The sequence below is a fragment of the Accipiter gentilis genome, chromosome 23 (assembly GCF_929443795.1).
Source record: "Accipiter gentilis chromosome 23, bAccGen1.1, whole genome shotgun sequence".
NCBI classification, from domain to species: domain Eukaryota; kingdom Metazoa; phylum Chordata; class Aves; order Accipitriformes; family Accipitridae; genus Astur; species Astur gentilis.
The window spans coordinates 14106333-14121179 of record NC_064902.1 but is presented as its reverse complement, the minus strand read 5'-3'; the positions used below and the strand labels follow the sequence as shown (position 1 = coordinate 14121179).

Sequence of the window (14847 nt, the reverse complement as noted above, 5' to 3'; positions counted from 1 at the left end):
GGAAGGGACGGTGGGGAGCCCACCCTGCGCCCCGTGGGGCTGAGCCTCTGCCTGTGCAGGCTGGCACGTGAAGGGGGTGTCTGGCCAGAGCCAGTCCCCAGGGAACAGGTCTATCCCACCCCGTGGCAAGACAGGAGGTGGGGTGGGGGTCCTGTCCAACCCTAGGGGCGTTTCAGCCCTCCCCTTCTGCCCATCCACGGGTCCCTACAGAGCCACGGTGCACCACAGGCAGCTCATGGGCCGACACAGGCTGGTAGAAGCCTCCTGAAATTCAGCAAATTCCTGCGTCTTGATGGAAAAAGAACCCACACGGCCCATCGGTCCAACAGCGTGCTCTGGTAGAGGAGCAGGGGCAGCTTTCCAGGCTGTGCGAGCACAAGGGCAGCCTGGGGACCTCTTGGACATCTGGAGAGCTTCGGCCAGTTCTGGCATTCCCGGTACAGGACACACAGCCCAGGCGAGCCTGGTGCAGGCACAGGGCCTGGAGGCTGAGGGTTGGGCTTGGTCAGCGTCTGGGAAGGAAGGGGAAGAGTTCATTGCTGCCTGCAGCTGCTTTGGGGGAAGGCATAGGGAGATGCAGCCAGACTCTTTTGGGGGACGTGTAGGGACAGGACGAGCCACAACAGACACCATCCCACAAGGTGTCAGGGTGAACATTTTCACAGTGAGGGTGGTCGAACGCTGGAGACAACAGGCACCTCAGATGTGCCAGCTTTGAGGATTGGCACTTGGGAGGCACACCTGGCGAGCCCCACTCCAGGCTCAGCTCATCTTGGGCTTCCTAAGGAGAAGACAAGCAGTATGAAAACTAAAAACCCCAGGCACCCACACACCAGAAACCAGGTTTTGAAGCAGGTGCAGTAGTGCAGGGCACATCCTCCACCCCATCTCCTCCCCAGATGAACTTGAGCAAGAAGAGCAGCAGCGCAGCCACAATCTCACAACCCCAGCCGGGAAGCTCGGGGAATTTCTCTTTCCTCAGGAATGGTAGCTCCCAGAGCAGCCCCTGGCTTCAGCTGAAATGATGACAAAAGGGAGGTCTGCAGGGCTGCTCCTGCAAGGTTTCATTTACCCTGCAGGGACAGGGAAGAGACCCCAATGTGCACCCCCCCTTGCCCGACAGCCTGGGCACCAGCACTCAAGGTGGTACAGAAACAGAAAGAAACTTTCAAATATACTGGTTTTCAAGTTAAGTATTTTTATTATCAAAATTATTACATCTCTTGTGAAAGTTCAAATGTTACAGCATGGTGTAAAAACTCCACTAGAGTAAGAAGCTACAGCCCCCACCTTTCCAAGAGCTTTCCAGGGTCCCTCCCTCCAGCCCCCCTGCTGCGCCTGAAGGTGCCGGAGCCTCTAGGCAGAGCCCCCCCAGCCCCCTCCCGCCACCCGGCAGGGCAGAGCCTGCCTGCCCCGTGCTGTTCAGAGCACGAAAGGGGAGGTCCGCACCCCCAGGGCTAAGCCGAGTGAAGTTTACACCTATTTTATACAGTATACAGACACCCAACTGCGGGGTGACAAGTTCCATCCCAACACGCTCACAGCCAGACAGTGTGAGAAAATTACTCTTTGTTTCAATATTTTAAAAGTCTCCCCTAGGTTGAACAAACACCTGATTTCAATTGTGAATTAGAGAAACCTGTAACAGTCCTAAAAAAAGGAAGAAGACTGTGCATCTGAAAAGACAGGGGAGACAGACTCACAGCATTATGTTATCCAAGAGAAAGGAGAAGTTCCACTGCAGCACCAGGGATGACACCTGTCGTATATTAGCTAACCTACTATGGTTATAACTGAATATAAAATTAGATAAATAAAAACACGCCCGATATTACAGTAAACAAGTGAGAAAGAAGCTGGCAATCGTATGGAATTGAACAGACAGCGCACTGTGTCTGGGCTGGCTCTGCTGCCACGCTTGGTGGGTGACGGCGTGTCCTGGTTTCAGCTGGGATAGAGTTAATTTTCTTCTTAACAGCCGACACAGCGGCTGCAAAGACAAGACATCCCACACTGAGAGCCTCTGGCTCGGCACAGACCGGGGTCCCCACCGAACACCTAACCACCGCCTCTCTGCAGCCCCCCGCACGCCGCAGCGTCACTTTACTTACTAGGCCCCCCGGTCACCCCCCAGCGTGTCTGCGCACCGGCAGCCAGAGACCCCCTCCCCGGGCACGGTGGCATGTGGCAGCACCGCCCCAGCAATGCTCCCGTTCACAGACCTGCGACGGACGCGGTGATCGCGCCCCGTCAGAGCAGCACGCGACAGTGCATCCCAGATCCTTTGCAGCGTCAGGCACACACACTCCAACCCCCTCCCTGTGCTAGTTCACATTTGCGGAGACTCTGTTGTCCTGGAAAAAGCTCCGACCACGGCAGTCATGACCCAGGCCCAAAGGCAGCCGTGTGCGCTCATCTGCTTGTGACTGGAATGATCGTAACGGATTAAAGCCCTCCCCAGAACGCACTGAGAACCTGACCTATAAAGAGAGCTTTGGGATTGGAGTTCAACTTCCCCAATGTTTTCTTTAAACTGCTTTCGTATTCAAAAAGATGTCCGTACTGCATGAGTGACTATGGCCATGGGCACGGACAAGAGACAGAGGCTGCACCACAGTCATTGCACTTGAACCATTTGCGCTTTTTTTCTTGGTTTTTTTTTTTTGTTTGTTTGTGGTTTTTTTTTTGTGTGGTTTTTTTTTTTGCAATGTACCCACGCGTCAGGGAACAGCTTTGCTACAGTCTCTGCCTCAGAGAAATCTGCGTTCTCCTACAAGGCCAGAGGCCAATACTGCTCACAAATCTCACCCGTGCGTTTCAGACCTCAGCCTCTGACCCCTGGCACCCCAGCATCAGGTGCAAGCTCCCAACACTGGCCCAGGAGCCACTTCCAGAGGTGACTGGAAGAAGCTATGGGCAGTTTTGTCCTCCTGGAGACCAGGCAGCCCTAGGAAAGTCCTGTTTGAGTCTTTACTCCAGAACCTTGAAGCTGCTGAAGTCTGTACTGATGGACACTGCTTCCCCCACGGTGTGGATAGTGTTGTGCATTAGAAATCACTGCCCCCCGGGAGCCCTGGTAGAGAACAGACTGACCAGAATTCGGTAGACTGATAGTCCGCAAGTCTGACTGTAGTGACCTAGCACTTTGGGGAGCAGAGGTGGAGCCCGACGCACCTGTGCAGGGCTGGGAGCCCGACTCAGAGGAAAGAGAGTCCACAGCTGTCTGCTGTGCTGGGCTGGCAGCAGCAGGGCAGCTCTTCTTCAGGAGGCTGCTGCTGCTGCCGCCAGAGTGCTGCTGGCTGCTGTAATACCCCGAATTCCCTGCAAACAGGGCAGAGGAGTCTGTGGAGACCGAGTGGGCAGGGCTGGAGTACGAGGTGGAGGAGAAGGATGTTTCCGAGGAACCATGAGAGAGGCTATGTCCTGTCCTCTGTGCCGCTGCTCGATAGCTGTATCCAGGAGATGGAGTAAGGTGTCCTCTGTAGGGGGAGGAACTCTGCTGGAGAAGGGTCTGCGATTCTGCCTGGGGACTGTCAGACTGCAGGAGCTGAACAAGTCGGTGGAGTGGGGGGAAAGAAAAGGCATGTCAGACTGACTTCCCTATTTCCTACCTCCTTCTCATTGCAAAGGTGCTTAGTGTAGCAGGACTGGGAATAATTGGCAGCCAAACCCAGTTTCCCCCCTAATCCTATTAAAAGCTTTATTTCAGAATGGGCAGATAATATATGAAAGAATTTACCTGGTAGCTGTATCGAGAAGGACTGTAAACTGCTGGTCCTGGTCCTTTGTGGGCTTCTGGAGTGTCGTCTCCTGCTGTGTCTGCAACATACAGGCAAGACGTTAAACCTCACCCTCTGGGCTGAGGCCACAGCAGCTCCCTCTCAAATGACACCCACACACACCCCAGCTGTCTTGTTCTACATCCAGCTACAGCTGAGAAAAGAGCGGATTTCTCCAGCCATCAGCATTTCAGAAGCTGAAGAATTTTAGCAAAAGGCAACGGGAAAACCTTAACATGTATAAACTAGCCATACACATTAGGAACTGCTGCTTCCCTTACACCAGCTCTCTGGTTTAGCACAAAGCTCACCTGCCTTGGACCAGCCTATCTAAACGGCCACATCTGGTGACAGCACCCAGATGCAGCGTGGGCTCCCTTGGCTCTTCAAGGATATGAGAGACAGAAGACGGTTTCTAAGGACTCAGCAATTCTCCACTCAGCATTGGTCACAGGAATCCACACTGGCTACAGTTACAGCTGGGGAGATAAAATTTTCCCTTCTTAGATGGTTGTCAGCAGGATCCTGCTGCAGGTTTTACCTCAAAGGCAGATCCAGACACTGCCAAAGACTGAGGTCCCTTGCTGCCAAGGCTGATGGCACCCCTGCTGCCATTTTGGGGATTGCGCTTTTCAAGTCAATTGAGCTGCCCCAAATGGAGTTACTCTTAGACCTCAGAAATGCCTATTTTTGAAACAGGCCAAGATGATGAAAATACTTTGAGATTTGAAGGGTACCAGCAGCACAGTACACACTGATCCACCTTAATTATGCGAGAGATCAAGAGGAATAAGCTGCTTCTTGACAGAGCAAGTCTTTCTAGCACCTGTATCTTAGAGGATGAGAGTGAGCTTCTTGTCTTATCAATTAACTGAACCTGAACTGGGGTAGGCAAGAAGTACTTAACTGCAAATGACCCAGCCACTTTGCCATGTGTGTTTTTCAGTTGCTACTACTGTAACCATGGGGTTCAGCTGGCAATCACGCTTTCTTTAGGAGGGAGTGAAACTGGGACTAGAAGATTTCACACCAGTTATGTTGCAGTCTAATGAGATAGAACTGTTTATCTGCAGCATCTCAGGGATTCTCAGCAGCCGCGTTTGAAACACCTTGGTGAAACAGTGTTGGTATTAGTATCAAATTTATGACAGATGCCTCTCAGTCATGAAACAGGACACGCTGCCTTAGTCTGCTCTATACTTCTGCCAGACAGGTCTGGCTTTGCACCAGATGCACTGGCACAAGCATCAGTGTCAGCAGTGGCCATGGCTTTGCTGTGGTTGTCCTCTCTGTGCTACATCACAGGTGCTGGCTTAGCTAAATAGGAACCTGGATAGAGGTGTTGTGTCTGCTGTTAAGGCTCAGAAGCTTTCTTCCTCAGGGCACAGGATCTGCACAGAGACCAGGGTGTGAAGCTTCCAGCATGTGTCCTGTCCCACCTTCTGTTTTCTGAAATGACATCTGATGCATCAAGTAGCTGTTTGCTCTAAGTGACATTCTGAGTACTGCACTGCAGAAAGGCAAAACTTGGAAGTTTGAGGCATATTTTGTTAAGCAGTCATGCATAGAAGAGACTCACTGTTCAATCCAGGAGATCATCGAGATTAACAGAAATGGAGTGTGAGAAGCAGAAGAAATCTAAAGAATTCTGTAAGAAATTGTTTCTTAAAAGGCCAGGCACAGCAGCAGGGCTGCACAACTCACTGGAAGTGCCTGTTGACAGAAAAAAAACCTTGACAAGGTAAAGACTATCAAAAGATTCTAAATTACAAAGGGTAAATAAACTGTAACTTTCCTGAATCTGCTTTATGTAAACTTAAAGATGAAGCCAACATTTCCCTCTTCCATTTCTTAATACCTGCACAAGGAAGGACATAAAGAACTGCTTTTCTTGGCAGTACTGGCCTGTATCAACCTAAAGCATATATGAAGTGACGGCTTTAACTGAGAGCAGCTGCAGGTCTCAGAAGTGTGGCATGCACACAAATTCCATTTCATTCCTACATGCCCCATCAGGAAACCATCTCGAGTTTGGGGTTTTTAGTTTCCCTCATATTATTATCTGTTACAGCATCAAGTAAACATGTTATCTTCACAACTCCTACAGGTGATACCAGGAATGGCAGGGACTCAGCTACTCATTTGTTTCACTAAGAAGCAGACCAGCAACTGGGGGAGGGAAGGTGGCTCACAGAATCTAAACAAGAATTTGAACAAGCTACCAAAGAAATTGCCAGAGTATGCAGAAAGAGAAAAAAATATTTTGCTGTGCTAGGATGAAAGAGACAAAAAGACTTTTGTCAGCTATAGCATTAACTGTTCACAACTTGGTGTGGGATGGGTTTTATGTAACAAGACAGAAGAATGGAACGATGCAGATGGAAGTTTAACTCCAGCCTAACTCTTGGGTGAGACTGAAGAGCCAGAGCTGTACAGTTTACAGTTGGCAAAAGGCCTGTTGCCAAGAGCCTGGATTTTGCCTACCTTTCTAAAAAGTAACCACCAAGAAAGCCACTTTCACTGGCATGAGAAAGACAGGAAAAAGACTCCCAGTGGGGTCCCATGAAACCATGAAATTTTTGGTAGGGTAGAAGATTCCCCCTCAATACTAGATGAAGAAAAAGCATTGATAAGAGGAGTACTTGTGTGTACAAAAAAAGAAGAAACCCCAGATGAGAGGCCAGTTTTCAAAAAGTGGTCTCAAATACACCTTACTGCAAATGGGGAAAAAAGTCTGATTTGAAATGAAGTAAACACATACTTGCCCTAAAATGCTCAGAAATGAGATACCCCAAAGGCAAAAGTTGCTGTTGCTGCTGAATCACCCAAAGAGCGCTCTGTGATAGCCTGGGTTAGGAGGCTCTAGTCTTTCCATGTCTAAAATACCACAGGAATAGGCTCTGGCATCCAGAGATTCAGATCCCTACTACAGATCGTCAGGAAGCTCTAATCATACCAGCCAGATGTCTCTAACAACAGTCCTTAGCTATGAGGAAGTAGGGGCTGATGGCAACACACAGACTAAATTATTTAAATATGATGATCCATCACTGTTAAGTCCCAAGTGCAACCAGGGTTCTGATGGCACTATCTGTTAGGGAAAAACAATCATGCTCAGCGGAGACTGCAAAATAAATAAAAGAAAAATAACTCCATTTCACAGCTGAGAAATTAGGCAACAATGAAGTGATCTGTCCTTCTCTCAGGAAGTCACATCTTACCTTTAGACCACAGATGGATAAAAGAGGGGTATAATTTCAGCTCAGGTTACAAATACTGACACTGCATGCTACTTGGTGAGGACAATGCTTTACTCAGAAAAGAAAGGATCATCAACACAGAACTGAATTCATCTCAGTAACAAGGTGCATTTCACAAAACTGACAAATATCATAACTCAGGACATCAAGTAATTTCAAAAAGAACTAAAGTAAGGCTTGGAAGCTGAATTATTTCTTAGGACTGCCTAAAGCCTATACCTGCATTTTAGTGTAATAATACATTTAATCCAAATGTTCAGCCAACTACAATTATTAAATGATAGCACTTTCACCCCCAGAACATAGGGGCAATTGAGGCAGTGCTGCTTAACCCATCTGTCCAAGGACAAAAAAGTTGTCCCTGCCAGAGCCAAGATGCAGGTAGTCTTGAATCCAAACCCTGGAGAAACCTGGAGGTCTTCCAGGTCTAACAGAAGAGGGATATAGGCTCAAGCAATATCTGAATAACAATAAGGTATGGTTTGCAGAAGGCTCTTATAAGGCATTGATAATGTTAAAGATGAAGGTACAACTAACTTTATAGATAAGTTTGCAAAGTTATCTGAGCCCATCATTTCCCACCAACCAAGTGTTCAAAAGTTTCATCTTCCTACCTGCATCTCTCTCAACAGCACTGTCACAGGTAGGTGAGGATTCATTTCTCTGGGATACCTTTGCACCACTACGCAGCACCTTCTCAAGTATGCCTCGGCCCTCTCGAAGCCTCTCCACCGATGTTGGGACCATCCTGCAACAAAAACCCAGTAACAGCTGAGGATTGCTATTATGCAGCTGAAAGCGATGTGACCAATGCACAAGGGGGCTGTGGGGTCCTTGGTATAATCACAAGACAGTCTTTAAAGTCTCTGCTTAAATTCACTGGTATTATGTTAGTGCAAATGCAAACCCCTACCATAGAAGGGAGGGATCAGGGACCACCAGCTCTCTAGGCAGATGAGGAATAAACTTCTGAACTCCTTTTGCAATGTAAATAACCTCCTGTGGGATTTTAGACTGCCAGTCACTGGCTACCATGATAGCACTGCCCTCAGAAAAACAAAGTCTTCACTCTTATCAAAAACATGGTATAAACATCCTGTTCAGTAGATCACCTGATTACAGGACACCTTCTCCCAGAAAAACTGTTTCGAGATTCAACAGCATTTTGAAAATCCTGGTATTGTTTTAAGATTAGATGCAGTTATTTTGCATAATTACTTTTATTCAAACTAAAAAGAAGCAAACCCAATACCTTTATGATAATACAGTGTCAAGACAGTACAGTCAGATAATGCAACATTCCTGGAGCAGAGCTAGCTTGGCTATTTTGCCCATTAATGCTACTTTGTCCTGTTTATTTTGTAATGCAAAAACTCTCTGCTCAAGATTGGTGCTAGATCTTGTTCCATTATATATTACAAGTGTCTGGTCTGAGGGTGAAAAAGAGGTGAAGTGGCTTTCCTAAAGCCAATCTGTAGAAGAAAAACAGAGCCACAGACAAACCCCAGACCCCCGCATCAATATGCAATCTACCATGCACAGGAGCATCCAAATCTTTTCAGAAACATGTGTTTTAACCTATAAGATAGTAGCACCTTGACCAGGGATTCACAATGCCTTTACCCTAGACACTGAAGAACATGCGCCTTAAAAATGCCTGAATTTAAATATTTAGTATAATATTAAGTGCACTGCATACCATGTAAACATGCAGCTTAACACCATATTAACAGATTTCTGTATTTCATTTTTTTTTCATTTTAAAGTTATATTTAAAACTGTGCTTTACATTAGCTTTTTTTTTTAAAAAAAAAATGTATAGCCCAGACATTGAAGTTCACCCCTCACTGAAGCAGAAGGGAGAAGGGGCCAGAGTTCACACCTCATGGAGGTGAATGGGGTGAGGGGGTGAATTCACACCTTCGTTGCTGCTATTGTTTTGCTGGAGACAGTTTTCTGCAAGGCTGGGTTTACTGGGCAGCAGCACATCTGTTTACATTGTGATGGCTGTATCTTGGCAACTGAAAGAGACAGAAACTTAATTTTTTTTAAATGAAAGCTATTGGCAATTATTGTAGAATTCAGCAAAAATCTGGACAACTCTAAAAATTAAGGCACGTAATTTTAGTCCCCACCATTTTCTTCTGTCCCTAATATTACACTATTGTGAATGTCTGGAAATGTATCTGAAATGTAAGCACTCAGAGTTAAAGATGAAATTGGGTCACAACTTTAACTCAGTAACATGCAGTTTCTAATACAATTTTTAAAAGTAGAAGGTGACTGTACGTTTTTTAGCCTTGCCCATTAAAACAGAACAGAATAAAAACAGAAGAACAAAAATTTAAAAGGCAGCAAATCTGCTTAATCCCATTTCAAAATGTATCAGCATGGTTTCAACTTTATATCCAGCGTCCCATAACAATACGATCTTTATTCCCATACAATACTTACTCATGAAACCATGAGAAAAACTGGAGCTAGAGCACCTGCTGAGGAGCAGCAGATGAAGCTCACAGAATATAAAACATGGTACTAGAGCAAGGCTGCCACAGTGACACCTCACCCCAAACTATTTTTTTTTTTTTTTTTTTTTTTTCCATTCAGTTAAGGTTTTTCTTTCACCCTTTTATGGGCAGAAGGAAGTGGCACAGGTGAAGAAAGACATGGGATATCAACACTTGTACAGAATAATATTTGATTATAAAGTAATGATTATAAAACTAATCATCAGCTGACTGCCTCAGCTGTGGCCAGTCCCAACATCTGGCAGAAGGTCATCTGGTAGACAGAGTACTGTCAGAGAGGTACAAGACAAATGATTTCTATTGATCTCTGCTTGAAGTCTGATGGAAAAGTGAAGAAAACCGATCTTATTACTCCTGCAAATTCACCCAAAACAATGTGTCTCAAGCACTTTCAACATAAGACTTCATACTGCTCACTGTCTTCAGCATTGCTTAGCATCTCTTCCCTTACCATCCCCCTGCCATTACATTAACAGTGACACAGCTATGTATGTGGAGAATCAGCATTGAGAAAGGTATGGCTTTTTGCCTGTGGTGTGCACGAACAGAACTTGAATACGAAGCAGCAGAGCCAGCGTACTACACAGCTCCAATCAGCAGAACATCTTAAACATCACTGCATCAACTCTATAATGCAATACTCTGCATTTCAGTGCTGCAGTACTTAATTTTTTGGACCAGTGTCCCGGTTTCAGCTGGGATAGAGTTAATTAATTGTCTTCCTAGTAGCTGGTATAGTGCTATGTTTTTGAGTTAGGTGTGAAAACATCAGTGTGTTAAGTAATATTTAGTCTAAAGTCAAGGATTTTTCAGCTTCTGATGCCCAGCCAGCAAGAAGGCTGGAGGGCCACAAGAAGTTGGGAAGGGACACAGCCAGGGCAGCTGACCCAAACTGGCCAACGAGGTATTCCATACCATGTGTTTCACATCTAGTGTATAAACTGGGGGGAGTGGGGGCAGGGGGGATCGCCACTCAGGGACTAACTGGGCATCAATTGGCAGGTGGTGAGCAATTGCATTGTGCATCATTTGTATATTCCAATCCTTTTACTATTACTATTGTCATTTTATTAGCGTTATCATTACCATCATTAGTTTCTTCTTTTCTATTCTATTAAACTGTTCTTATCTCAACCCAAGAGTTTTTACTTTTCCTGATTTTCTCCACCATCCCACTGGTGGGGTGGGGAGTGAATGAGCAGCTGCATGGTGCTTAGTTCCTGGCTGGGGTTAAACCATGACAACCACACATTACTATCAGGTTCAAAAGTTTTTGAAGACCAGTCTATCTCCTTATCAAACCTTCTCATTGTAACATGATAAAGGTGGTTTTTCCATGCCTTTGGCAAGTCACCGACTGCAATCTGGTAACTGCTCTTCAAGCTGTGTTTGCAAGACATTAGGAAAGCTGGAGTTGTTTCACTGTCCCTGCTTCTCAAATGCAAAGTTGCAGAGGGCTCTGTTCGCTTTCCTTCTGAATAGGAGTTGACTTAGTATGACTCGTGTCCAAAAGAGTGGAGGTTCAGCAAGAAAAGACCTGGATTAAATTTTCATCGCAAGAGCAAGACCTTCAAACCTGAGACCTTAAAAGTAAACTGGTGGAAGAGAGAGACAACTGTTTAACTTCATATCTTTCACGACAGATTTTTGATATCTAAACCAAGAACTAAAGGGCAGGCTGAGAAGGCGGCTGGTATCCTTCATGGCTGTTTAGCAATTACAAAAGAGAACAATGCCAAGAGACCTGACTGAATCCATCCAACTGCACATATTGTTATGGAAATGCCTCCTAGAGAGTATGATCCTTCTCTGTGGAGCAATCTCAGGCTTGCTTGGAAGGATAACACTCACCACCTACTGCTGATGTTCTCCTGGGATTTGCTGAGTGATGTTGAGGAACTAGCCCCCCTCGAGTCTGGTGGGCTGATGTCCTCTACATGAGGCAGGGAGGGATGAGAAGGGGAGAAGCCACTTTGTGGGGAGGACGGGGTTCGTACTACGGAACCCGGCAGGCTGTTGCCATCTGTGTCAGTCACAGAACTGCTGCTGCCCTGTCGGGTAGGAGTCCCTGTACATCGCATTGAATCGCCTCCCTCCTTGGCTTCTTGTTTCCGCTTGCGGTATTCTAGTAGAGATACCTGGGAGGGAAAAATACAGCCATGAGTCAGGGAACGCAATGGACTAGGATAGGGGGAGGAACACACCCACACACCATTTTAAAAATCTATTTCTCTGGGTTTGCAGATAAAACTTTAAAAGGTATACTGGCATTATAAAATCTTCCCAAAACTGCAGGCACTCTGGAAAAAGAGCTAAGTGGTACGAATTTGGACTACTCGACTGCCATACCCACATTTTACTCTTTATGACCAATACTTCAGCAGAAACACCCAGCTGGTTTGCTTCTTTGATGACCCGGAATTTCACATTACTTCAGTATATGCTTGCATATTCAAGCATCAAGCCTCTATACCCTCCTCCTCTCAACACCCTTCACTCACTGTCTCTGGTTTGTGATATGATATAAAGTGTGTATCAGTATCTGTACGTCTCCAAAACAGATAATAAGAGCCTTCTTCACAGAACTGGTATCTTCAGAGAGTCCTGTTCATCTGTACTAGTTCAGCCACATTAATGCTAAAAACTTGGTAAAGCCTTGCACAGAATTTTAACCTGCTTAAAGCAGGTTCCTGCTATGGTGGTAATGAAAACTTCCAGCACTACCACCTGAACAAACTACTTTTGGCAAAGGTAGAATGTATTTTGTGCAAAACAGTCTCAGATTTGTCAAAGACGCAGACCAAAAGGTCCCAGATAATGTAGTCTCGTAACACAGGGACAGCAGAACCAAAAATGCACAAAAATTTCCAGCTGAGCACTTACCTTTCAGTGTGCTTTCCCCTTAGAGTTATTACGAGGCACAGAGCCATAAAGGACTCACAGAAGGCAGCTCTGCTGAAGAATTTAATCAACTATGACTCAATGCCTGTATAGAAGGCTTTATGATGATAAAATATTGAACAGGATATTTCCAAAAGTAACTCAACATACAAAGGTTTTAAGATAAGTGTAACTTTAAAAGAAAACCAAAGGGGAAAAAAATAAATCAAAACCCTCTAGAAATGGAATGGAAATAAGATATTCCATCCAGCTGGACACTTATAAAAATGACCTGAGTTACCATGCTTGCAATAAAAATAAAAATAAATAAAAATAAAAATCCAAGCACAGGAAAAGGCACCGATATACATTTACACCAGCACATGTTTATTTGTCCCATGGGTACCCAGTTTTAACATAGCAATGCCTGACTTGTCACTTTCACTCAGGTTTAGTCCCATGAGGGTCACTGGTCTGCTATTAGAAACCAGTACACATTTGCTTTCTTTAAGCAGTATTTCTGTGTTTTTTTCATTTCAAAAAGCTAAAATTTAAGTAACAACCTTTATCTACTTTTCTTGCAATGTTACTGTTTCTGTATTAATGGAAACATTCTAATATGTTCTAATAAACAGCCTACGTTTTCTTTTGAAACATTAGACCCTCTTTCCTAGTAAGGAACCCGTTCATCCTGATAAATAACACTTCCACCAACTAGTACAGCTGCATTGTGTTATTGCTCTAGGTCTTGTCTCAGTTTAACAACTGTTTATGAAAGCTGCTAGTATCATGCTTTCCTTTCTGTGCTCCCAGAAGGGGTATTTTCATCGTGGTCTTTTTCTTCCACCTCTCACATCAAAATCTTGCCTGAAGGGTAGCTCACACTATTTTAACAACATTTAGACTGTTCTCATCCAGGCACTGTAGGCCTGAATTACTTGCCCAGACTGTATTTTAGTTGTGTTCTGCCTTCTTCGTTCTCCCTGTTAAGTCTTTTAACACGGTGCTTACTGTTCCCACTCAGGTTCCTGCAATCTAAGAATTTCTTTTCCAAGAATACTTGCCTTCTTCCTTTGTGGTGGATTCTGGGGAGCAGATCTGACGCCTTCACAAGCCCTCTCGCTGCAGGGAGACATGGATCCATGCACTGTCTCTTTAAGCAGCCCTGACTCGTGTCTGCTGAAATATCCTTCAGCAGGAGAGCTGCAGCATCCTGCTTCCGAATTCATTGGCTTCCTCTCTCCCAAAGGAGCAGATCCCCGCAACAACCCATCTACACGTGGCATAGCGTTCAATGGGGAGAAGGCATACATTAAATTAAACTCTGTCCGAAAAGCCTGATCAGAGCTTCGTAGCAGCATCTGTGCTTCCCCACTTTTCCCTGGGAAGTTCATCTCTGAAGTAGAGTTTATGGAGGGTTGTGGAGCCAGATCAGAGGATCCAAAGCTGAGCAGCGATGGCCGTTCTGGGCAGGTGTTTGCACCGGAATCCAGGTACCCACCCTTCAAATCCAGGTCGGATCGGAGGCAGAGCTGGAAAATCCGACAAGAATATAGGAGGGGGGTGGGAAGTTAGGAAAACAGTCAGGCAAGGGTAGGGAGAGAAACTTAAGTCAGAAAGTACTCTGTACAATGCTAGCTTACTGCTTTCCAGTTCCTTTCTCATTATCCTTTTGGTCCTTTCCTGTACTGTTTTGTTCATTCCACAGGGGAATGACCAAGAGTAAATAATAATCAGTTTAGCTGTCCAGTACGAGATGCCCTTTCCCCTTTAGCAGTCTTGCTGCAGCAAGAGGATAAAGCTCAGCACTTATCCCCACACAGTCAAGGAAGAAAACCAAGCATTTTCAATTTCCTCTATGTCCCAAAGTTGACACTATGTTAACACATAGTACTAGCTAGGTTCATTACGGGGAGAGAACAGAAAAGATCTGCTGTCCATTTAGATAGAAAAGATATGCTGTCCGTTTAATGTTTTATTAGCCAAGTTCTCGACTGTCCCAAGTCAGCCACTACTAACTTCCTAACAATAAAATGCCCAGGACCTCCTAGCCATTTGTTTTCACTTATTGTGAGCTTTGGGAATCTCTAACAATACTACATTCCTTTAATTTATACAGCATTTCTACTTTTTACATTCTCTAACAAAACCATAATGGCATCATGTTTGTGCTGTCACAGTTTCTGGAGTACTAGGCACTGACACAATGGTATATCCATTTATCTACTCGAAGTGCCAAAAAGCTTCCAGGGCAACGGCATAATCATCTCCTTCACCATGTTAATGTCAGGATCTCAGACAATGAGCATAACTGACAAGATTTCATCCTCTTTGCAGGACTACAGTGCTTAGGGAAAAACACAGCACCACCAGGCACCAGCTCTGCCCTACTGCTGCTGC

The 14847-nt window shown here is 45.3% G+C and overlaps 1 protein-coding gene across 7 annotated transcripts in view; it reads right to left on the bottom strand.

Moving 5' to 3' along the window:
• Positions 1-2125: 2125 nt before the first annotated feature.
• SETD5 (SET domain containing 5) overlaps positions 2126-14847 on the bottom strand; it is a 70022-nt gene continuing 57300 nt past the window's right edge. For 6 of the 7 annotated variants that reach the window (XM_049826170.1, XM_049826172.1, XM_049826171.1 and 3 more), the window contains 5 exons: positions 13512-13979; positions 11419-11705; positions 7654-7787; positions 3740-3819; positions 2126-3547 (listed from right to left, as the gene is read on the bottom strand). In XM_049826170.1, the coding sequence (XP_049682127.1) occupies positions 2948-3547; positions 3740-3819; positions 7654-7787; positions 11419-11705; positions 13512-13979 (1569 nt within the window). In that variant the 3' untranslated portion in view covers positions 2126-2947. Of the gene's footprint in view, positions 3548-3739; positions 3820-7653; positions 7788-8959; positions 9061-11418; positions 11706-13511; positions 13980-14847 lie in introns of those variants that run through there. The other variant, XR_007509259.1, reaches the window with a different exon arrangement.